This window comes from Erythrolamprus reginae, chromosome 1, assembly GCF_031021105.1.
Source record: "Erythrolamprus reginae isolate rEryReg1 chromosome 1, rEryReg1.hap1, whole genome shotgun sequence".
Classification (NCBI taxonomy): Eukaryota; Metazoa; Chordata; class Lepidosauria; order Squamata; family Dipsadidae; genus Erythrolamprus; species Erythrolamprus reginae.
The window spans coordinates 121135419-121158895 of NC_091950.1; the positions used below are offsets into that span (position 1 = coordinate 121135419).

General features: G+C 42.3%; 1 protein-coding gene across 1 annotated transcript in view; it reads right to left on the bottom strand.

Moving 5' to 3' along the window:
- Nucleotides 1-23477, bottom strand: part of CTR9 (CTR9 homolog, Paf1/RNA polymerase II complex component) — a 38447-nt gene that overhangs the window by 6913 nt on the left and 8057 nt on the right. Inside the window, exons 6-22 of the mRNA XM_070763179.1 lie at nt 22277-22425; nt 21225-21332; nt 16631-16738; nt 16294-16530; nt 15795-15884; nt 15579-15707; nt 15245-15428; nt 13415-13503; nt 12843-13028; nt 11111-11198; nt 10871-11019; nt 9338-9454; nt 7556-7701; nt 4723-4794; nt 3655-3790; nt 2469-2612; nt 713-867 (exon numbers count right to left, since the gene is read on the bottom strand). Of these exons, the coding sequence (XP_070619280.1) occupies nt 713-867; nt 2469-2612; nt 3655-3790; nt 4723-4794; nt 7556-7701; nt 9338-9454; nt 10871-11019; nt 11111-11198; nt 12843-13028; nt 13415-13503; nt 15245-15428; nt 15579-15707; nt 15795-15884; nt 16294-16530; nt 16631-16738; nt 21225-21332; nt 22277-22425 (2287 nt within the window). The remainder of the gene's footprint in view (nt 1-712; nt 868-2468; nt 2613-3654; nt 3791-4722; nt 4795-7555; nt 7702-9337; nt 9455-10870; nt 11020-11110; nt 11199-12842; nt 13029-13414; nt 13504-15244; nt 15429-15578; nt 15708-15794; nt 15885-16293; nt 16531-16630; nt 16739-21224; nt 21333-22276; nt 22426-23477) is intronic.

The window sequence follows — 23477 nt, forward strand, 5'->3', positions numbered from 1 at the left end:
TGTCCGCCGCCCGCTTGCGCGTCCCGCGCCCACGCCGTTCATTCTCGCCACTTCCCACCTGAGTCCTGAAGCGAATTCGCTTCAGGACTCAGGTGGAAAGCGGCAAGAGCGAGCGCTAGCGAACGGCTTGTCCGCCGCCCGCTCGCGCGTCCCGCGCCCACGCCGTTCATTCTCGCCGCTTTCCACCTGAGTCCTGAAGCGAATTCGCTTCAGGACTCAGCTGGGAAGCGCGAGCGAGCGGCGCCAGCGAACGGCTTGTCCGCCGCCTGCCTGCCCGCTAGCGAGGAGCTGAAGATTGGGGGCGGCGCGGCTGTTTTAAAACGTCGCCGCCGGCATGGGGGGCTTCCTAGCAGCCCCCCAAACCCGGGTTGGGGGTCCGGGGGTGCTGGCAAGCCCCCCATGCCGGCGGCGACGTTTTAAAACAGCCGCGCCGCCCCCAATCTTCGGCTCCTCGCTAGCGCTGCGGAAGTAAAAACACCATCTGCACATGCGCAGATGGTGTTTTTATTTCTGCAGCGCTACTTCGCGAAAACCCGCTCGTTGCGGGGGGTCCTGGAACGGAACCCTCGCAACAAGCGGGGGATCACTGTATTAAGCAATGTAGAATCAGGCAGCAAGGCAGGTTAGAGCAGTAATGGAAGGAATCAAACTTCCCAATGTGAATGAATCAAATTCGCTGTGTACACCCTCATTTCCCTCCAAAGGATTTCACCTTCGTCGCTTCTTCTTTTTCTTCTCTCCGTCCTCTTCTTCACCATCTTGTTCACTTCCACTGCCCTTCCTCCTTTTTTTCTTTCTGGATACCGGAAGGTCTTCATCACTATCATCATTGACAAACTCATCAAATTCTCCAGTTTTTCTGGAACGCTGTCACAAAAATCATAAGCCACAAGGCATTGTTATTTTTAGATGAAAATCCTCTGCTTAATCAAACATTTTGGAAGTGAGTTACCCTCTAGTTAAAAAAGAATACAGAGAATATTTCACACTTAATGTATGAGCTTTTTAATCCTCCCTTTCAGAATTGTTATTCCTAGGAATCACATTATGCAAACACAGATTAACACAAACCGCAATCAGAAGAAAAAGAGCCCATTTTTCTTTCCCTCTATATAATATAGGCTGGCACTGTTTTATCTTCTGCTTAACCCTCAGCAGAGCCCTGGTAAAAAAACACCCTTCTCCTCTGCTCAACTGTGGAACTGCCTGCCACTCCACTGGGAGCAAGAGGAATGAACGAAACGAAGAACAAGGAAAACTGCACCCCTACTCCCTTTCTTGGTGTGTCCCCAAAGACTCCCTCCCTCCAGGGACTAAAATAGCTTACCCATCAATCATCAGCCCTCTCCCAGTCGGCGCTACTTGGAAGAAGGCATTCAAATTATTCTTGGAGAACACTGGCTCACATGATTAAGACTAAACAATGTCGTTTGGCGGGCCCCAGGGAAAGAGCCTTCTCTGTGGCGGCCCCGGCCCTCTGGAACCAACTCCCCCCGGAGAGTAGAACTGTCCCCAACCTCCCTGTCTTTCGTAAACTACTCAAGACTCATTTATGCCGCCAGGCATGGGGGAGTTAAGATATTCCTTCCCCCTAGGCCATTACAAGTTATGCATGATATGTTTGTGTGTATGTTTGGTTTTATTATAAGGGTTTTTAGTTGTTTTATTAATTGGATTTCTACATGCTGTTTTTATCATTGGTGTTAGCCGCCCCAAGTCTGCGGAGAGGGGCGGCATACAAATCCAATAAATAAAAATAAATAAATAAATAAAATAAATGCTAGGTTTGGAGGTTAGCAAGCTGATGTTTGAGATCCTAGTGCTGCTGCCTGATGGCGATGAGCTCCCATCATTTGCTCCAGCTCCTTGATGGGGACACCACCTTGGGAACGAATCACTGGCTAATCCTTTCAACCCAGAAATGCCTTATTTAAACTGTGTCTCCAACACAAACAGGACAGGATTGGATCTGAATTACTCCCTTGTCCTTCTCTCACTACCCACCACTTGTAAGAGATTTCATTTTTAGCCTTTGGTTCCAAAGCAGCCAATTTCCAGTTAGCAGTCACCCTTGCCATCAGCCAATTGGGTATAGGGACCAGAGGGAGACAGGAAAGAAATGGGAATATATGGCCCTCCCGTCTTCCTTTGCACACACACAACCTACAGGCTTCAAGGAAAACTAGTTGAAAATCACAATCATGTGACCGTGGCTATCTGTGTATTTCAGCAGCCACAACTTTGTGAATACACCTGGTGTGCAGATCTTTGAAATTTCCATTACACAGGAGCAATGGGTCCCAGATTTTAATGCATTCTTTTAAGTTTTCCCTGTTGAGTTACTTAACTGAAAAACTGTTGCCCTGTGATGAACCAATTCACCCAATTAAAGTTATAAACAGACAAAAGAGTTTTAGTAATACTTGGCCATAAAGCAATCATTTTAAAAAACTCTTATTTTTATTTACCCGGCCAGATCCACTACGCTTTTTCTCTTTTGACCCTTCAACTTCTCCTGTGAACATGAGAATATTCTTGGTCTTCTCCACATATTGTGCTCTCTGTTCCAAAAGTTTCTTCTGTTCTTCTATTTCCCTGAGACGTTTTTCTTCCTGGAAAAGTGTCAGCAAGTAAACCAGTTATATTGTAGTTCTATGCAAAGCACCATTCAAAGACTTCTTTGTGACCACAATGATACGGTGTCTGCCTTTAAATAGTATGTATCTACGAAACCGCCTTCTGCCGCACGAATCCCAGCGACCGGTTAGGTCCCACAGAGTGGGCCTCCTCCGGGTCCCGTCAACAAAACAATGTCGTTTGGCGAGGCCCAGGGGGAAAGCCTTCTCTGTGGTGGCCCCGGCCCTCTGGAACCAACTCCCCCCGGAGATTAGAATTGCCCCCACCCTCCTTGCCTTTCGTAAGCTCCTTAAAACCCACCTCTGCCGTCAGGCATGGGGGAACTGAGATATTCTTTCCCCCTAGGCCTTTACAATTCATGTATGGTATGTTTGTATGTATGGATGTTTGGTTTTACAATAAGGGTTTACTGAAAGTGTAGTAGATCCTTGGAACAAACTTCCAGCAGACGTGGTAGATAAATCCACAGTAACTGAATTTAAACATGCCTGGGATAAACATATATCCATCCTAAGATAAAATACAGAAAATAGTATAAGGACAGACTAGATGGACCATGAGGTCTTTTTCTGCCGTCAGACTTCTATGTTTCTATGTTAAAGGTTTTTAGTTGTTTTAGTATTGGATTTACATGCTGTTTTTTGTTACTGTTGTTAGCAGCCCAGAGTCTACGGAGAGGGGCGGCATACAAATCCAATAAATAAATAAAATAAAATAAATAAACAATAATATGAAGAGAATATAGAGTGCTTGTAGCACTACTGTAAATAGACAAGTGGAAATAAGCAAAATGTTACAGACTGGATGAGGCATCTAAATTTTCATTTCTCTCCTTCATCATTTGCAGGCTAAAAGTAACCCACCTTCCAAATTTATTTTACCCATTTACATCTTCAGAGCTGACATCCCTCTATTTATTCATTGTACAACTACATCTACATTTTGTTGTAGCATCACAGTTCCTAGCTGAGCAGAGAAAGTGTCCTAGCTGTTTTAGTGGTAAAAGGAATAAAGGACCTGTTCTTTGAGTAACTTCTGACGCAGCAATTCCTTTTCTTGCTCCTGTTTTGCTCGCAGCTCCCGCTCTTCTTCATCCTGCTTGCGAGCCCGAGCTACGTGGTACTGAGCTTGGCTCAGCAGATCCGAACACTGCCTACAAGTTGGAGTTAAATTTGCAGACAAAAGTCAAAATAACGATGAAAAAAAAAATCATGCCGCTGGCCAAATCGAAACTTTTCAAGAACAACTGACTCATGAATGCTAGTAATTAGAGACCAGACTGTAGTAAATAGGTCTATTTTAAAGAAAAACAGATCAATGAAGCTGGGAATTCACTGCTAAATTTCCTAAAGGATTTTTATTCCTAACAATCAAATAACTTTTTTAAAGCAGTAGCCTGCCCCCTCAAATAGCTCTGCCCTAGAAAAGATCAATTATTTATTCAATTAACTGGGTTACGTTGCCTTGAGCTTCAGTAGATGATAAATATCTGATTTTCAATGTTTTTGTGTATTTAGCTTCATCATATGAACCCTTTATATTTAGATTTATAATTTTTGAAATGCTTTTATTCCAATAAAACGAAGCATTAGTTTTAGCTTTCATGGAGAAGCTGTCTGCCAACACTTGTTTCAAACTACTTTTGCCTGACACCTACTTAATTAGGCAGTAAAAAAGATAAATCTGTTAAGAAGTCCAATCCAGAAGACAAAGGCAGGCTTTTCTTCATTAAAGAGAATCCTCAGAGAAATATAGCTTATAGAATATCTAGGATACACTGTAGAATTATTTCAAAAGAAGTCTATGACAACATTTGGGAAATTCTGCAAGAACTAATAATAAAAAGAAATACATAACCATTGTAAAATAATTCACAGAAAATACTACTTCCCCAAGAGTCAAAACTTGCCACACATTATCAACATTATCTAATTGACTCTCCTTCCCTTGTGGGTTTAAGCTACAGATGTACATAGCTAACCTTAAATATCTGTACTAAAGTAAACTGAAACCTGCAATTCAGATACCTTGCTTATTTTATAAGGAACTGATTCTTGAAAGCACTGGTTACATTTTTTTTTTTACCTGGCTTCGGTTGCAGCAAGTGCCAAATCAAATCTCATTTTATCTCCCACTTTACTTAAGTAACTGAAGTATCTGAATGAAAAACAGAAAATTAGAGATATCTTAACATTCTTCCAAAATAATCTTTTCCCCATGAGTGTTTTTGTTAAAAGGGGTACATATTTATCATAAACTAGATGATATCAAAATTAAGATATTGCTTTTTAATTTCACATCCCATTCTCCATCTTTATCTTCCCATCAAAACCACTCTTTTCCGTTCCTAGAGAAGAAAGTACCCTCGAGGTATTTTAATTTCCAATAACCTCTCATAATAATCAACACGACAATTTCTACTCCTTGAATGAGATTGAAGTGCATCTTTTAAAAATGAAACTGAATCATCTTGCAGGTGGCTCAAGACAGGTTTTGGAGAATCTGTCTCAGAACTTGATGAACTGATTGTTTTTAGGAATATCTCATATAAAAGAAACTCTTGTGATACAAGAAAATTAGCCTGCGTCCATAATGGTTGGGTTGTCAATATACACTGCTCAAAAAAATAAAGGGAACACTTAAACAACACAATATAACTCCAAGTAAATCACACTTGTGTGAAATCAAACTGTCCACTTAGGAAGCAACACTGATTGACCATCAATTTCACATCCTGTTGGGCACACTCAACTTTGTACAGAACAAAGTATTCAATGAGAATATTTCATTCATTCAGATCTAGGATGTGTTATTTGAGTGTTTCCTTTATTTTTTAAGCCGTATATATAAACCAACAATATGTGTTATAACTGATCTGTCTATTTAGTTGAGGTGTTGCAGATTGCCACAAGAGGGAGCTAGACTTTATAGCTTATTTCTCTGGGTCATCCTCTGTTTTTTCTTTGTCTGGCTTACTCACTGTTAGGTTTGCTCTGCATTTTCTCTGCTATCTCTCTGTATTGTAGTTATATATTATAGCTAAATTGTATTTAGGCTTGATATCTTTGCTGATTATGACAAACTGGTAAGAAAGACTATGTACTTAATATTTGGATCGTTATTCTGACTTATCATGTGTATGGCTTTAGATTGTTTATCTGAAGATGTTATTTCTCAGAGTAAACTTTAATTCAAGTTAGTATATATGTGTGTGGCTGATTCACAATTAATCTCAATCTAAACACTTCTGTGTATGCACAGTCTTGGTAAACAAGGATTATTCTGCTCATACATTAACAAATACATTAAAGTTGTATTTGTTAAATTCAGAGAGGGGCGGCAAACAAATCTAATAAATAAATTTATTTAAAAAGATTTAATTTTAAGAACAAAAGCATCCTTTTGAATGGGATGCATTCTACGTCTGCTTAAATGGACAACCCTCACCTCCCAGCCCCGTTTTGTATATTAAAACAGGCAGTAACGCTTGCAGGCTAGAACACTAGATCCAATTCTGAAGCTCTCATCTTCTGACATTCTGGTTTTTTAGACTATGTTGAAAATATTCACATGTACAGGTAGTCCTCACCTTACAACAGTTCAATTAGTTATCGTTCAAAGTTACAACGGCATTGAAAAAAAGCCTTTATAGTATCCCCATAATCACATGATCAAAATTCAGATGCCTGGCAACTGGTTCCTATTTATAAACGTTGATGTGTCCCGAGGACCTTTTGTGATCTTCTGACAAGCAGTGTCAATGGGGAAGCCAGATTCACTTAATAGCCGATTAAATTATTAATATATTATTAACTGCAAATTCACTCAACAACTGAGGCAAGAAAGGTCATAAAATGGGCCAAAATTCACTTAACAAATGTCTTACTTAACAACAGAAATTTTGGCCTCAATTGTGATCTTAAGTGAAGGATTGCCTATATTACTCATTTGCCCTGAATCTACATTTCTATCCACCAACTAATTTTCAAGGACCTGTGCAATGCAGTCAGTCCTCAACTTACAACTCTCCGTTTAACAACAGTGTTGAAGTTACAACAGCTTGGAAAAAGGGACTTACAAACTATTCTTAAAATTATACCTGAAGTACTGACCATTCCAGTCACACAATCAGAATAAGGATGCCTGGCAATTTGCAACCTTATTTCGCTTCTGAGAAGCAAAATCAATTTGGGAATCTGGATTTGGTTAATAACCACATTATTATTATTATTATTATTATTATTATTATTATTATTATTATTATCATCATCATCATCATCATCATCATCATCTACTTAATGACAATGGTGATTGCCTTAATGACCATGGTAAAAAATGGTAATAAAATTGGGACCAGTCATATGATATTTCCATTTACAAGCACACTGACTTAAAACAGAACTTCCAGTTCCAATTAAGCTCATCAGTCAAGAATTATTTTAGAACAAAGCCATTTAAGCTGCCTTCCCTTTCCATCCCTGTAGGTTTATTTAGCCCATTAACTTTCTAGGTGGAGAGTAATGCTAAGGACTTCACACATCTATCGCCAGAAACAAAGTCTAAAAGCTGTGAGGCAGAGATTATGAAATACATTATTATTCTATAATAAAGTTAGCAGCTTTAATCTTGTCTCTAGATCCGTGGTATGCAAGGGTCGTATAAACAAATGAAGTCTCATCCATTGGGATGCAGGCAGCATGCAAAACCATGACCCTTCTGGTCCACAGAAAAACTTCTCTTCAAAGAACCAGTTGCTGGGGGCCACTGCTTTCAATGCATCTACAAAGCTATACAAAATAACTATAGCTTGTTAAGCCAGGCTGGAGTTTAGTTTTATTTCCATCACCACCCCCACCATACTCTAATGCAGTGCATATTACACAGGGGGATTCTTATATAAAGGATGGTGTCTCCTTACCTGTGAGCTAATTCCAGTTCTTTCACAGCATTTAGCACTTCCTTCAAGTTACTTTTTTCATCTTTCAGGACAGAGGTAGCTAGCCTTTGCAACACAAGAGCCACGTTGAACATAAGCACTGTATCGCTGGGTGCTACATGTCTTGCCTGAGAATTCAAATTGAATTTAAAATTAAACCAATGTGAACCAAGCAGAAAGCAGAAACTGTTGTTACAACATACTAGGAGGCCAGTCAGGCTGTCTCAGTAATGGCCTCGCACAAGTTGGAGAAGAGGAAACTTCCCTGGAGAGTCTATAGCGTATTCACCTCCTTTTTTAGCTTGTATAGCATCCATAATTTGTGATATTGGTTTGTGGTGACATTCTATGTAGCAGGGCACTGTTCACTGTAAGCTGCGTGCGGGCGCATGTGCGTGCCCCAAAATAACCCCCCGCGCACCCTTTTCCAAGGGCGCACGCTCCTCATCCCCCTGCCAGCAAGTGGGGGGGCGGGGAGGCGCCGGCAGTAGACATGGGTGGAAGGAAAGGAAGCCGCGGTCGCCCCTGACTCCCCACGGTGCCTCCGGCCCCCTCGCACCCCTGGCCTCTCGGCGCTGCCCCCCGCCCGCCCGATCCGCCCCCTCTCTGGCTTTCTCCTCCTCCGCCTCCTGCCGTGGGGCCCGACTTCTCCCACGGCGGTGGCTGGGCTCCCAGCCAAGGGTCTGTGAGAGGGTTTTCTCCGCGTGCTTCGGGAATGCCCGCCCCGCCCCTCTCGCAACCCCTTCGCTGGAAGCGCTTTCGTCCCGAGCTTTCAGCAAAGGGGCTGCAGTAGAGGCAGGGCAGGAGTTCCCGAAGCACTCGGAGAAAGCGCTCTCACAGCCCCCTCGCTGACACAGAGAGAGAGAGAGAGAGAGAGCAACAGACAGAGCAAGATGGAAAGTGAGAGGGAGAGAGAAAGTGAGAAAAAGAGAGAGAGAGCAAGAGGGGGAGAGAGAAAGAGAAAGGACTCTTGATTTAAAGCATATGGTAAAAAGCACCCAAATAACAGAGGGGGAAAAAACCCAGCCGTTTGTGTGTGTGTGTGTGTGTGTGTGTGTGTGTGTGTGTGTGTGTGAACTCTTGAACCATTTCCAGTAGCCCTCACCTGTTATTGGAAATGGTTCAAGAGTTCACACACACACACACACAAGGCGGGAGGAGACAGGGATGGAAAAAGAGGAGAAGATAGTAATAATAGTAATAGATTTTGGTTTTGTTTTATTATTAATTTCTTTTAATAAAAAAGAAGGGAATTTTTTTCTTATTTATTTGTTTATTTATTTATACATACATACATACTTCTATGCCGCCCAGTCCCAACGGCACTGCCGCTCAGACACTATACTTTTCCGCCCACACCGGAAAAAAAATTAGAGGGAACATTGTAGTACGGGTTCCTAAACTTTTTTCCATCACATCTCCCTTTAGCCCAATCTTAATGTACATGCTTTCCCTAAAAATATCCAAATACAAAATGAACCGTTAAAACAATGAAACTTTGAGAAAGGTAGATTATTTTAAAAATGCAGCTAAAAGGTTCTTTATATCTTCCTAAGGGAGGCACATCTCATAGTTTGGGAACCCCTGCTCTATATTGTATCCTTTTGGGACTAATTATTTTTTCTTCCTATAGATATTTTACTGTATTTTATGTGCTATTGTAATCACTGTGATTGTATAGGATTCTTGGGTATACAATATAATCTTCAATAACAACAACTGTTATTGATAATCATTTTGGTATAAATATTAGAAATTTCCTACCTTTAGCAATGTCTGCTTGCATTCTTGTAATTTACCACATTTGAAGAGAGCTCGGGCCAGATACAGCAGTACTTCTGTGTTCTGATGTTTATAGAATTTCCTGAGACAATTCTCATACTATGGTGGGGAAAAGAATAAACGTTTGAAGAATTAGTTTAAATTGCAAACTTTTATAGTGTTTCAGACAAAACTGCACTGTAGCCAGAATGCAATGCTGAACCCAGCCTTATAAATGTGTTTGTAAAGATCTCTTAGTAACTTCCAAAAACCTACTACAACATCCTGCATTTCTACATGGGTTGTAGAAGAGAGCAAAGCTCCCTCTTAATACCCAATACAGCAGTACAAATCCAATGTCTTAGCAGCTTAAAAAATCCTCTCCACTAAGGCTGCAACTGAAAAAAGGTACTTTTCTACATAGTTTACATTGTTCCCTCGATTTGCACGGGGGATGCGTTTTGAGACCACCCGTAAAAATTGAATTTCCACGAAGTAGAGATGCGGAAGTAAATACACCATTTTTGGCTATGGACAGTATCACAAGCCTTCCCTTAACACTTTAAACCCCTAAATTACCATTTCCCATTCCCTTAACAACCATTTACTCACCATTATTACTGGCACTCACCATTGAATAAGACACTTAGTAATCCTGATATTTATAAACACAATTATTTATTAACAATAATTATTTCTTTTGTTATTTATTTGCAAAAATTATTAGTTTGGCGATGATATATGACATCATCGGGTGGGAAAAACCGGGATATGGGAAAAAAACTGCGAAGTATTTTTTAATTAATATTTTTTAAAAAACTGTGGTATAGGCTATTCGTGAAGTTCGAACCTGCGAAAATCGAGGGAACACTGTATTTAAAAAGTTTATTTTTCTACATAGTCAGCTTAGAAGCCAAACACACACACACATATAGATTTCTATGATACATACGAACTCTATTACACATGGCATATCAAAAGTTTGCTAATATGTTATCTGTAATTTAATTATTTATTTTTCATCAGTTTTCAAATCCATGGGTGTTTTTGTTTTCAATCCTCTTTCAATACTGCAGTCTTCAAAATAAATTCATCTGGTTATTTAATACAGTCATGGTTTTTTTTCTGAGCATTAAGTATTGATTAATAGACCACTCAGTCTGCCAATGATGTATCTCAATTATAGCAATCTATGTCCAATTCTTTATTATAATAGTAAGCTACACCATTTTGCATAGGCAATAACCACAGGTGAAAACATCCCATGCTAGCATTGTCTATAAAGAGAAAATCAGTACTACTGATTCAGTTGTGTAAATATATTACCCAGCACAATTTAAATGTAACTTTTTTTTAAAAAAAAAAGCAAAAAGTACTGAAAACATTTGTGGAATGATCCAATGTAGCCCAACATGATGTGATCATGCCAGCAAAACTGTAAAAATTCCCCTTACAAAGAAGACTCGGCTTGAAATTCTCACTTCACAGTGTCTACAAGAAACATGTCCTAAGTCAGGTTATTTGGTTAAGGATTACCATCTGCACGGCACTGATGTACTGCTTTTGCTCCACATAAATGTGTGCAAGATTAAGCCACACATCGCTGATATCTGCGGTTGCCTCTCTCACTTGGGCGAAAACATCACGAGCCTCACGGAAATATCCTTTGTGTGCCAGCACAGCTCCTAAAAAGGGAAATCCAATTTCCAGATCCATGCAAAGTTGTTGCAAAATTGTCATGTAAAAAGAAAACTTGAGACAAGAAATCTTAGTTACCTATGCCATTAGCAGCATACAAATTCTTGGGGTCATTCCTGAGGACCTGTTTGTAGATGGCTAGGGCACGATCTTGATGGCGTTTCTCCTACAAAAGAGGGAGGTGAACTCTCAGTAAAATGAATACAGTGGTACCTCATCATACGAACTTCATTGGTTCCAGGAGGAGGTTCGTAAGGTAAAAGGTTCGTAAGATGAAACAATGTTTCCCATAGGAATCAATGTAAAAGCAAATAATGCGTGCAAATCCTTCAGGAAAATCCCAAACTTTAGAAGGGAGGCGAACAGAGGGCAGGGAGGAGCAGCTAAAGGGGGTGGGTGGAAGAAGCAAGGCTAGGCTAAAGGGTGAGTGGGAAGGAAGAAAGGCAAGGGGGGCACCCCTCCCTTTTCTTTCTTCAAAAGACACAGCTTCAGTGCCTTTGCAAGCACGTTGTTCTCTGCAAAATCTTTCCTCCTCCAAGCCGCCCCTCCCTTTTCTTTCTTCAAGACACCGTTTCAGTGCCTCTGCAAGCAAGCTGTTCTCTGCAAAATCTTTCCTCCTCCAAGCCGCCCCTCCCTTTTTTCTTCAAAAGACACCCTTTCAGTGCCTTTGCAAGCACCTTGTTCTCTGCAAAATCTTTCCTCCTCCAAGCCGCCCCTCCCTTTTCTTTCTTCAAAAAAGGGGGGGAAAAGAAACCCATTCATCCCAGCAGCAGCTGCTTGGGTTCGTAAGGTGAAAATAGTTCGGAAGAAGAGGCAAAAAAATCTTAAACACCGGGTTCCTATCTTGAAAAGTTCCTTAGAAGAGGCGTTCGTAAGATGAGGTACCACTGTACAGGCAATCCTTGACTTGCAGCCATTCATTTAGTGGTCTTTCAAAGTTACAACGGCATTGAAAAGAATGATTTGCAACTGATTTTTGTCCTTATGGCTATCGCAGCGTCCCCAGTCATGTGATCAAAATTTGGACACTCGAAGATTGCCATGTATTTCTGCAATACTTGCAGCATCCCTGAGTCATGTGATTAGTGATCACCATTTGTGATCTTTCCAGCCGGCTTCCAATAAGTAAAGTCAATGGGGGAAGCTGGATTTGCTCAATGACCACACAATTCACTTCACAACTCCACTTTAACGGCTGTGGCCAAAAAAAAAAAAGGTTGTAAAATTGCAGAGAACGCACTTAACTGCCTTGCTTATCAATGGAAATTCTGGCCCTCATTGTGGTAATAAGTTGTGGGCTAGTTGTATTTACAATATTTATCAAAACGTTTCAATAACTTTTCTGGATACCCAAGAAATGTTAAAATATATTAATAAAATATATGAAATATATTAAAACAAATGTTAAAATACATTAAATGCATCCCATAATCAATATAAAAACTAATGTAAAATCCTTTGCAGAGAGGGAAGAACTGCCTATCCTCACATTTCTTTTAAGACTTCCATTTTAGACTAATTTTGTAAAAAAATTTACTCTCTGTTGTTATTGTATCATAAATTCACAGTACATAAAGAGTAAGAGCTGATTAATGAGATCAGCTGCTCATTTTATATTTTGTAAGACAATTTCCATTTCTGCACAAAACTTCCTCTCCTCTATTTAGGAAGACTAAGGGATGGAAAATCCATTCTTCCAACAGTTTGTGCATTTGAACATCAGAATTTGAACATCAGGATTAGACAAAAAGCAGTGCTCATCCATTGAAGCAACTACAAAAAAGACAGTGTAAAGATGAAGAGCATTTACCTTCTCTCTGTCTCTGGTGGGTTGGTGCAGAGTTTGCAACCACACATTGCCCAAAGCCAACATGGAGTAAGTGTCATTCTGTGTGGATGGTTGTTTCAATATTCTTTCAAATTTCTTCTGTCCTGGACCCCATTCTTGCTTGGCCAAGTGAAGATTGCCAATCAGAGACCAAGCATCGGGGTGGTCCTGAAATAATATTCCAACATACTAAAACTCAGCTTAACTATAATAAGAAATATGTATAATTCAGAAAGAGCCACCTCTCCCCAGCTCTATTCCCTAAATCTTTAAGAACTTTAGCGAATTTTGGAAAAGTTGAAGGGGAGAAAATTTATTTTATTTATTAGATTTCTATGCCGCCCTTTTCGAGGCGACTGTCCATCAGACATTCCAAATACATGCAAAAATACACTATGAAAATGTCAAAGCGAGTAATGAAGTAACATGTATTTATTAGGTTATATGACCTTTGCTTTTTTTTAAAAAATAGTTAATGATTTGTTAACTGGCCAGAGAAATTCATGGCCTCAAATGTAAAATTGCTTTCTAAATGATGGCAAAATCTTACTGACCTGATTGATTTGAAGTGCTTCTTTAAACCAGTCAGAAGCTTCATAAAAATTTCCTTTATCTCTAGCCATAGCTCCTAAACGCAGATAGCCTAAAGAAAGGGGAATAGATTTTAACGATCAAATTCCAGAATACAGCATCTTCTTTAATAAGCGCTTTGAATGGTGTATATTTGCCCTTCAGCACTTTTGCGATATTGCTACTGCACCAGATTGGGACAAAAGCAGAACAGATTAATTATGGTGCCATCCATCAGCTGTATTAGAGGTTGGAAAGGATCACACAATGATGCCATTTAGATGTCAAGTTAAAAGGAACAATAGAATACCTATTTATAGCAGCAAATCTTCCTAACACTACTTGAGTCAAACACAAAATGCTTCAGAAGCTCACAGAAATATATTCTAATATGAGTGTATAAAGATATCAAACAACAATGCCATCTTCACATTTTCTTGTTAGATCTATCCTTTAAAACATCTGCATATACTTTGCATATTTGGATTTAAAGAGGAAAAACTGTGGGACTTTGACTTATAATGGCAGTGTTTAACTGGCTATGGCAGCATATGTGATTTATTTTTCCAATTTTCTAAATTTTATTAATCTTATTTAAGTCTTGCTAGGATTAAGGTCTAAGCCTGTTCCTCTCCATCCAGATCCATAAGCTTCCAAGCCCCACAAGAACTTTTCAGCATCACATGGTCAGCTAGAAGCTGAGCTGTAGAATTGGATATTATCAACATGTTGATGGCACGTGATACTATACCATTGAGTAAGATTATTCAACGGTTTCATGTAGCTGATAAATAGGAATAGTGAGAGCATAGAGACCTTTGCAAGCAGGGATATTGTGCTTGATACATTATCCCTTATCTACACCAACTAGAACTGACAATGGAGAAGAAGAAACCACAATCCTTACTCCCTAGCTCCTGGAGCCATTACAAAAGGGTACCATGACTTATGGTATTGAAACTCACAAATCATGTAGGACCATCACAAGCTGCACCGTCTCCATTCCAGTTTGACCAGAGGTCATTTATAAGCGCACTCATTGCCCTCTTACCATTAGGTCCCACAGAGTTGGCCTTCTCCGGGTCCCGTCGACTAAACAATGTTGTTTGGCGGGACCCAGGGGAAGAGCCTTCTCTGTGGCGGCCCCGACCCTCTGGAACCAACTCCCCCCAGATATCAGAGTTGCCCCCACCCTCCTTGCCTTTTGTAAGCTCCTTAAAACCCACCTCTGTCGTCAGGCATGGAGGAATTGAGATATTCCATTCCCCCTAGGCTTATAAAATTTATGCATGGTATGTCTGTATGTATGATTGGTTTCTTAAATTGGGGTTTTTTAACATTATTTTTAATATTAGATTTGTACATATTGTCTTTTTACTGTTGTTAGCCGCCCCGAGTCTACGGAGAGGGGCGGCATACACATCTAATTAATATAATATAATATAATATAATATGATATGATATGATATGATATAATATATATGCCCAGAACCAAAGCCAGATTGAAAATGCTTATTCCAGGAGCCTCTGGCACTAGACCCCTATCACATACTTGTTCTTAAAAGAGACACTGGACATGGCACAGGAATTTTTCAATATGGTCCGGCAGTGGCTTTGTAATGTATCACCATTTCCTTCAAGGCAACGAGATCCTACCCCTACCCAATGATATATGAATCGAAGAGAAATTATTGCATAAATTATTTCTAATAGCAACCCAATTAGACAGATCTGTACAATATCGTAATTTACAACAGTTCGGGGAAAAAACTTGCAGCTATTTTCAATTTAAGGACGGCAACAAGGTTTCTTACAATCAACGTAATTTGGATGTTCTCTTAGGATGTTTTTGTACAGTTTCTCTGCTTCGTGAAATTCACACATTGCTTCATATAATCTGGCTAAGTTGTATGATGTTGTCACGGAAATTGCGTTGTAGTAATGTTCGTCATGTTCTGCTTCTGCTTTAGCTCTATCCAGGGAGGCCAAAAAATATTTCTAAATGCAAGTATAAGAAGGGGGGGGGGGGTCTGTGTTTATACATGTGTGCACATATACATTTGCACATACGTTTTTACCCGCACAGCCAAGTTATAAATGTATTGCATATATGAACAGTAACAGTAGTTGGGAAATTGAGATTCATACCTTTGCTTCTCCTAAGTTTCCAAGTCTGAAGTGGAGAGCACCCACATTATTTAAAATTTCTGGGGGGACATCAGCTTGTACTTTTTCCTGAAGTATTCGTGTTGCTGTGCCATAGGCTGAAAGAGCACCCTATACATTTAGAGACAGTGGAACGATTTAGTGTAATGTGTAATTGTTCAGCATGAAACAAGTCTACTTTACCCACCTTTTATATACCTGTATATCTGTCTGCTCAAGGATTTGTGCTAGCTCAATCCAAGCTTCCACGTCATCTGGATACTGTTCGGTTACCTTTTTTAAATGACCCTATTAAAAAAAAAAGCAACTTATTGATTTAGAATTTCCCTGAAAAGTGCCACATGGTAAATAGTTTTCTGAGGCTGTTGTAACTTTGAATGGTTGCTAAATGAATAGACCTAAGTTAAGGACTGCGTGCAGTGTCTAAAATTCAGCCTCCTATAATCACTTTTACAAGTAGTGTTTGCTGTTTCTAACACAAATGTTCCCTTTTTAAAAACAAGTTCCAAATACCTTTAAATTTTACCATGATAGGAAAACCTCTCCTAATATATACCAGATCTATAGGCAATACTAATTAAATATTAATTGTACATGCTTTTCTCAAAAATAATTTGTCACTGAGTTTGAGATTTAACCTTAAATTAAAAGAATGATGAATTATAATTTTGCTCTTATCTCTTGAGGTTTACTGTACCTTTGCAATATCTCGTTTGTCTTGATCATCTGAACCAGCGTACAGAGATCCAAGAATTTTCATGGTCTCATAATTATTAGGGTAGGCTTTCAAAACTTTTTCAAAGCATTGTGATGCGTTTTCTTTGTCTCCTCGGTAAATGTACATTTGGCCCAATCCAAAAAACGGCAGTACAAAAGATGAAGAGGCAAATTGTGTGGCTTGGTAATAATATTGGAAAGCTTGATCGAAATCTTCCTAATGAAAGGAAGAACATAAGGAAGGCATTAAAACTTGGAAAACGCTTAGGAAAATAACATTGCAAAACAGAAAGAGAGGTATGTAAGGCATAATATACCTGAACATGAAAAGACCTGGCCAGCTGGTAGCAACTCTCTGCCTGCATTGCTTCGACTTCTGTATTGTGAAAAGCATGAAGTGCCAAATGTTGGACCTTACCATAATCCTGTATAAAGACAATAAGATTATCAGAATATTTTTATAGTATAATATAATATAGTATATTCTAGGACAGGTGTGTCCAACCACAGCCTAAGGGCCATATGTGGCCCTAGACAATTAGTAGTGCCACTCCACAAGATATAACAACATATAAAAAATAAAGGAAATTTGTTATTCATATACAGTGATCCCCCGGTTATTGCGTCCCCGACCATTGCGAACAGGGTAATTCGCGATTTTTCAACCCGGAAGTCAAAATACCATCTACGCATGCGTGCCGGGCACGCATGCGTAGATGGCAGCGGCTTCCCTGGGTCTTCCCCCTCTTGCTGGCGTCAGCGAGGAGTTTCCCCACCGCCCACGCAAACTCCTCGCTGCCGCTCGCCCGCCCTTCGCCTGCCCACGCCGTTCGCTCCCCCCTCTTGCTGTCGGGAGGGCGAGAAGCCCTCCCCAGCACCCGCTCGCCCGCCCTTCGCCCTGGCGGAGAAATTCCAGCCCCCACCTGGTCCCGCCCGATCCTCCTCCCTGAGGCAGCTCGCCCTCCCATGGCCGCTTCCTCCACCCTCTATTGCAAGCCTCTCTCCTCCCATATTCTGCCCCCCTCCCAGCTTCCAAGCCGCATTCGCCTTCCTCCGCCACCACCAGCATCCAGCTCCCGGCCAAGCAGCCAGGAAAGCCGAGCCGGGCGTGGCGGGGAACATCGGCGCGGGAGGCAGGAGACGGCCGCCGTCACCGCCATACGCGGCTCGGCTTCCCTGGCTGCTGCTCCGGTCGCCCGATCGTCTCCTGCCTCCCGTGCCGATGTTCCCTGCCAAGCCTGGCTCGGATTCCCTGGCTGCTTGGCCGGGGGGGGGGGGGGGCTCGGCCGAAAGGAGCTGGAGACGCAGAGCTGAACACACCCCTTCATCCCCAAAGGCCGGCCTTTTTGTCTGGGAGGGAAGATGACGTGCCGGTGGCACAGGGGCGAGGGGCGGGAGGCAAATCGCTGCGTCTCCAGCCCCTTTTGGCCGAGCCCCCCCCCCTCCGGCCAAGCAGCCAGGGAAGCCGAACTGGGCTTGGCGGGGAACATCGGCACGGGAGGCAGCTTCTGCCGGACATGGGCAATGGGCGGGACAGAGAAGCGGGGAGAATCAGGAGGCTCCTTTGGCAGCTGGGGGCTGCCTGGCTTTGTTGTTTTGGCTGCAGCGGGTGCCAGGCAGCCTCCAGCCGCCAAAGGAACCTCCTGATTCTTCCCGCTTCTCTGTCCCGCCCATTGCCCGTGTCCGGCAGAAGCTGCTGCCTTATTGCTCTTTGCCGGCGGGATGCAAAGTGCTGGGGTGGGAGGGTGTCCTGACAGCCCCCCCACCCATATGCTTCGCCTCCCGCCGGGCAAGAGCGCTCGGGTGGCAACTTCTTCTAGATACGGGCGATGGGCGGGACAGAGAAGCGGGGAGAATCAGGAGGTTCCTTTGGCGGCTGGAGGCTGCCTGTCACCCGCTGCAGCCAAAACAACAAAGCAGGGCAGCCCCCAGCTGCCAAAGGAGCCTCCTGATTCTCCCCGCTTCTCTGTCCCGCCCATTGCCCGTATCTAGAAGAAGCTGCCACCCGAGCGCTCTTGCCCGGCGGGAGGTGAAGCATTGGGGTGGGGGGGCTGTCAGGACACTCCCCCACCCCAGCACTTTGCATCCCGCCGGCGAAGAGCAATCAGGTGACGGAAGGCAGCCGATTGGGCCAAGAGGAGCCGGCCTTGATCCGCCAACGCGCGCTACGATCTTCCGGGCCAGCCAGGCTCAGCGGATCAAGGCCGGCTCCTCTCAGCCCAAGCGGCTGCCTTGATCCGCTGAGCCTGGCTCGCCCGGAAGATCGTAGCGCGCGTTGGAGACAGGCTTTGAGTTTTGGCTGCGGGGCGAGGGAGTTAGGAAAGTCCTACTTCTCCCCCCGCAGCCAAAACTCAAAGCCTGTCTCCTGCTGCCCGGTTTAGCCAGGACACGAGCGGCGAAATGACTTGGAGGAATGGTTTCAGCTTCACATTCCTCCAAGTCATTTCGCCGCTCGTGTCCTGGCTAAACCGGGCAGCAGGAGACAGGCGGTGGGCTGGGAGCCGCAGGCGAAAGGAGCTCGGGCATTGTTCTCCGGACCCCGCCCGCAGCCTGGAGAGGGAAAGGGCCGCCACGGGGCTGAGCGGGCGGGGTCCGGAGAACAATGCCTGGCGCCGCGCTCCGATGCCCGAGCTCCTTTCGCCTGCGGCTCCCAGCAGCACTTTGAATCCAGCAGCTTCTGCTGGATATGGGTGGTGGGTGGGACGAGCAGCGCGGAAGCCAGGGGCTGTGGCAGCTCACCCCCCCCATCGCCCGTATCCAGCAGAAGCGGCGGGATTCAAAGGGATTCAAGGCTAACTTCTGCGCTTGGCTTGAGGACTCAGCTCGGAAGCTGCACGAGTGTTTTAAAAGGTCTCCGCCGGCATGGGGGGCTTCCTACCACCTCCCGAACCCCCAACTCGGGTTTGGGGGGGTGCTAAGAAGCCCCCCATGCCGGCGGAGACCTTTTAAAACACCCGTGCAGCTTCCGAGCTGAGTCCTCAATCTTCGGCTCCTCACTAGCGCTGCGGAAGTAAAAATACCATCTGCACATGCGCAGATGGTGTTTGTACTTCCGCAGCGCTACTTCGCGAAAACCCGCTCGTTGCGGGGGTTCCTGGAACGGAACCCTCGCAACGAGCGGGGGATCACTGTATATTAAATATATACACTGCTCAAAAAAATTAAGGGAACACTCAAATAAAACATCCTAGATCTGAATGAATGAAATACAGTAATGCCTCGTCTTACAAACTTAATTGGTTCCCGGAGGAGGTTCATAAGGCAAAAAGTTCGTAAGACGAAACAATGTTTCCCATAGGAAACAATGTAAAGTCATAGGAAACAATGTAAATGCGTGCAAGAAACCCCCCCCCCCACACACACACAAAAATGGCACTCCGCTGGGTGCTGCCACCCGGCTGTCGCCTTTTGAAACAGCCGGGGGGCTTCTTGGCATCCTCTCGAACCCGAACGCCAAACCTGAACTTTTGCCGAACTTCCGGGTTCGCCGTTTGGGAGGCCCCCGAGAAGCCCCACCGCCCGGCTGTCGCCTTTTGAAACAGTCACTCTGGGGGCTTTTTCCGTCTTATGAACCCGCCACCCGAACGCTGAACCCAGAAGTTTGGCAAAAGTTCGGGTTCGGCGTTCAGGTTCAGGAGGATGCTGAGAAGCCCCTGGCTGGCTGAAACGTGGATTCCAGGAAGGACGTCTTCGTGATGTCAAAGCTCCGCCCATGGAATTCCCTATTGGGATTCCCCACCTCCGTTTGAGCCTCCCGACTGGCCCGACAGCTCCGCGGCTCTTTTGCAAAGCTGACAGCCGGGCGGCAGGGCTTCTCAGCGTCCTCCTGAACCTGAACTCTGAACCCGAACTTTTGCCGAACTTCCGGGTTCGGCATTCGGGAGAATGCCGAGAAGCCTCCAGGCTGTTTCAAAAGGTGACAGCTGAGCGGCGGGGCTTCTTGGAGGCCACCCGAACCCGAACTTTTGCCGAACTTCCGGGTTCAGCGTTCGGGCGGCGGGTTCATAAGACGGAAAAAGTTCGGAAGAAGAGGCAAAAAATTTCCGAACCCCAGATTCATATCTCAGAAAGTTCGTATGACGAGGGGTTCGTATCATGAGGTACCGCTGTATTCTCATTGAATACTTTGTTTTGTACAAAGTTGAATCCGCTGACAACAAAATGAAACTGATTGTCCTAAGTGGACAGTTTGATTTCACAGAAATTTGATTTACTTGGAGTTATATTCTGTTGTTTAAATGTTCCTTTTTTTTTGTTTTGAGCAGTATATTTTATATGTGGTCTAAGACAATTCCTCTTGACTCAACGTGGCACATAGGCAAGCCAAAAGATTGGACACCCATGGTATGAGGTATGGACTGAAATTCAAGTCTTAGACACCTTAGATTGACCATTTGTTACAAGTGTAATAATTTATAATTTCCTGAAGATATTGCTGCCTATACAATCCTTAAGCCTTAAAGTATGACCATCATAACAGTTGAGTTTACATATGTCCCAACTTGAAGTCTGGATTGGTGTATTATACAAATTCAGCCAATGTTTGAAAGATGATTCCTGTATGTATATCTCACCCTCCCTCACACACACGTACACACAAACATTAATGAAACTCCTGAAGCCAGTCTGCAAATTTCACATCACTGTGAAATGTATACTTACAGCTTATATATATACCAGATGGATACCACAGACAGAGACCAAAGAAACCTGTTTTTATTACCTTCATCATTTACATTAGCATGTCCTCACTTCCACAAGATATAAAAAACAAAATGCAATTCCATCCCACAATTGGAATGATGGAAAATAAGAATGATTTCAGGCAATTCTGAATTAGCCTAACATTATGAAACAGCTTGAAAAAATTCAGCTAGCAGCATAACTCAAAACACACTCTTGTTGTCTTACCTTTTTAAAGAAGAAGTGATTTGCCAAGTGATTTAACACCATAGGGTTACTAGGATCAATTGTGTAAGCTCTAGAGAGTAACTGGACACCATTTTTGATAGAATCCGCCTGAAAGGAATATTGATAGTTTTTATTCATATTGAAATGCATGTTAACCTCTTAGTTATTGTCTTTAAAAATTCAAGGGCTCTTTTTAAAATTGATTTCAGAATCCTGGTCACAACCTTGTGCCATTCCCACCCGGAAAAAAAAACCCCAGTCTGTTTCACAAATGAGCTGTGAAAATGAATGAGGCTAGACTGATAATGGTATATCAATTAGGAAAGTAACAGCTTTTTCTAAAAAATAAGAAAACACTTATCATATGAGAAAATTGCCTTCAAAGCCATGAACAGCAGTATATGATTCAAATGGAAAAGGTTTTATTTTTTCATGGCTGTGATAGTGGGCAGAGGAGTGTATAAGTCCAAGATTAAGCGCAGTGCAAATCATCTTCATCACATTAAACCATGTTAGTAGCTAATGGCTTTTGCTGGGATTGTTTTAAAAATAAATCAATTAGCATGAGCTTGGGAGCCATTTCTTTCTTGAGCTGTGCTTATAGGAATAAATGTTATCAAGACGAATCTGATTATTTTATAACCATCAAAACATATAGATTAACGGATTCAGCTTTGGACAGATTTTATTGGGTGCTTTATTTCAGGCCTATGCAACAAAATCTGTGCAACTACATTCCTTCCTCCGTGTTCCTGTGATCCAGAGAGAAGAGAAAAGCCAATGTGAGATAATCTGCCACAATATCACAAGTCTGGTGATGTTAAGCATATACTAAGCAACCTTTGCTAGTTCCATTACTTCTACTTTAAATGGCTTATTCAGCAACTGTTTCTTCAAAACCAAAGGAGCCACACATTTATTTTAAAAAAATAAATCATCAGATTTTTATTTCAAATTGTGAAATGTCCATGGTTGGCCTCCTGCTACCCCAAAAACTGACCATAGCATCATAGGATCTTGGGATACTACCATTTTAGATTAAACTCACTCACCTCTTTGTTATTTAGTTCCAGAACAGACAAACCAACTAAAGCCCCCACACATTTGGAATTGAGTTCCAGTGCCCTGCTGAATGCCAGGCGAGCTTTCTCTAGCTTGTTCAGCCTTACAAAGCAATGGCCCATGCCCAGCCGAACCTCAGCTAGGAGACAAAAACAGTAAATACGGTAAACTTCCAAAGTTTATTTATTTGAATTATACAGTGTTCCCTCAATTTTCGCGGGGGATGCGTTTCGAGACCGCCTGCGAAAGTCTAATTTCCGCGAAGTAGAGATGCGGAAGTAAATACACTATTTTTGGCTATGAACATTATCCCAAGCCTTCCCTTAACACTTTAAACCCTTAAATTATAATTTCCCATGCCCTTAGCAACCATTTAGATTATTACTCACCATGTTTATTTATTAAAGTTTATTAAAAATATGTTTTTCAAAGTCAGGCGAAAGTTTGGCAATGACATATGACGTCAATGGGTGGGAAAAACCGTGGTATAGGGGAAAAAACCATGAAGTATTTTTTAATTAATATTTTTGAAAAACCGTGGTATAGACGTTTCGCGAAGTTCGAACCCGTGAAAATCGAGGGAACACTGTATTTCTTTTAAGAACCGTGGTGTCCTATATAGCACTCCCGCATCCACTCTTTCTCTATAATAACTTTGTGAGGTAGGTTGGGATCAAAGAACAAAGGGCCCAAAGTCACTCAATGGGCGTTCATGGGTTGGGAGGGAGGATTTGAAACTGAGTCTTCCCAAAGTCAGCCCAGCAATTTGGTCACTACATTATACTGGCATCGTCATTTATATTCCCTTCTTAACCTAGAGGTTCTCTTATTACATTTGTAATTGTATTAATGTATTAATTAATTAATTAATTTATAAATGTATTAATGACTCCAAAGCACTTTGCACATAATAGTACACATATTTCCTCAAGAGCTCCTATATTCATTTGCATAAATGACATTTTTTGCATGTGAATACAAAATTCTGAATTAGATGAGCTACTCCAAAATCCTCATCTAAAGTATAAAGATTAGGTGGTGCAGCATTTCTCGTTCAATTTCCAGCCTAAACATGATAGGCATAAATACATGTCTATAACATCCACAATTTTTTTCCTCTGGATACTGTATGAATTTAGGAAAGGGCTCCGCTGCTTTAAGGTATTCCCGAGATTTATAACACCATAAATT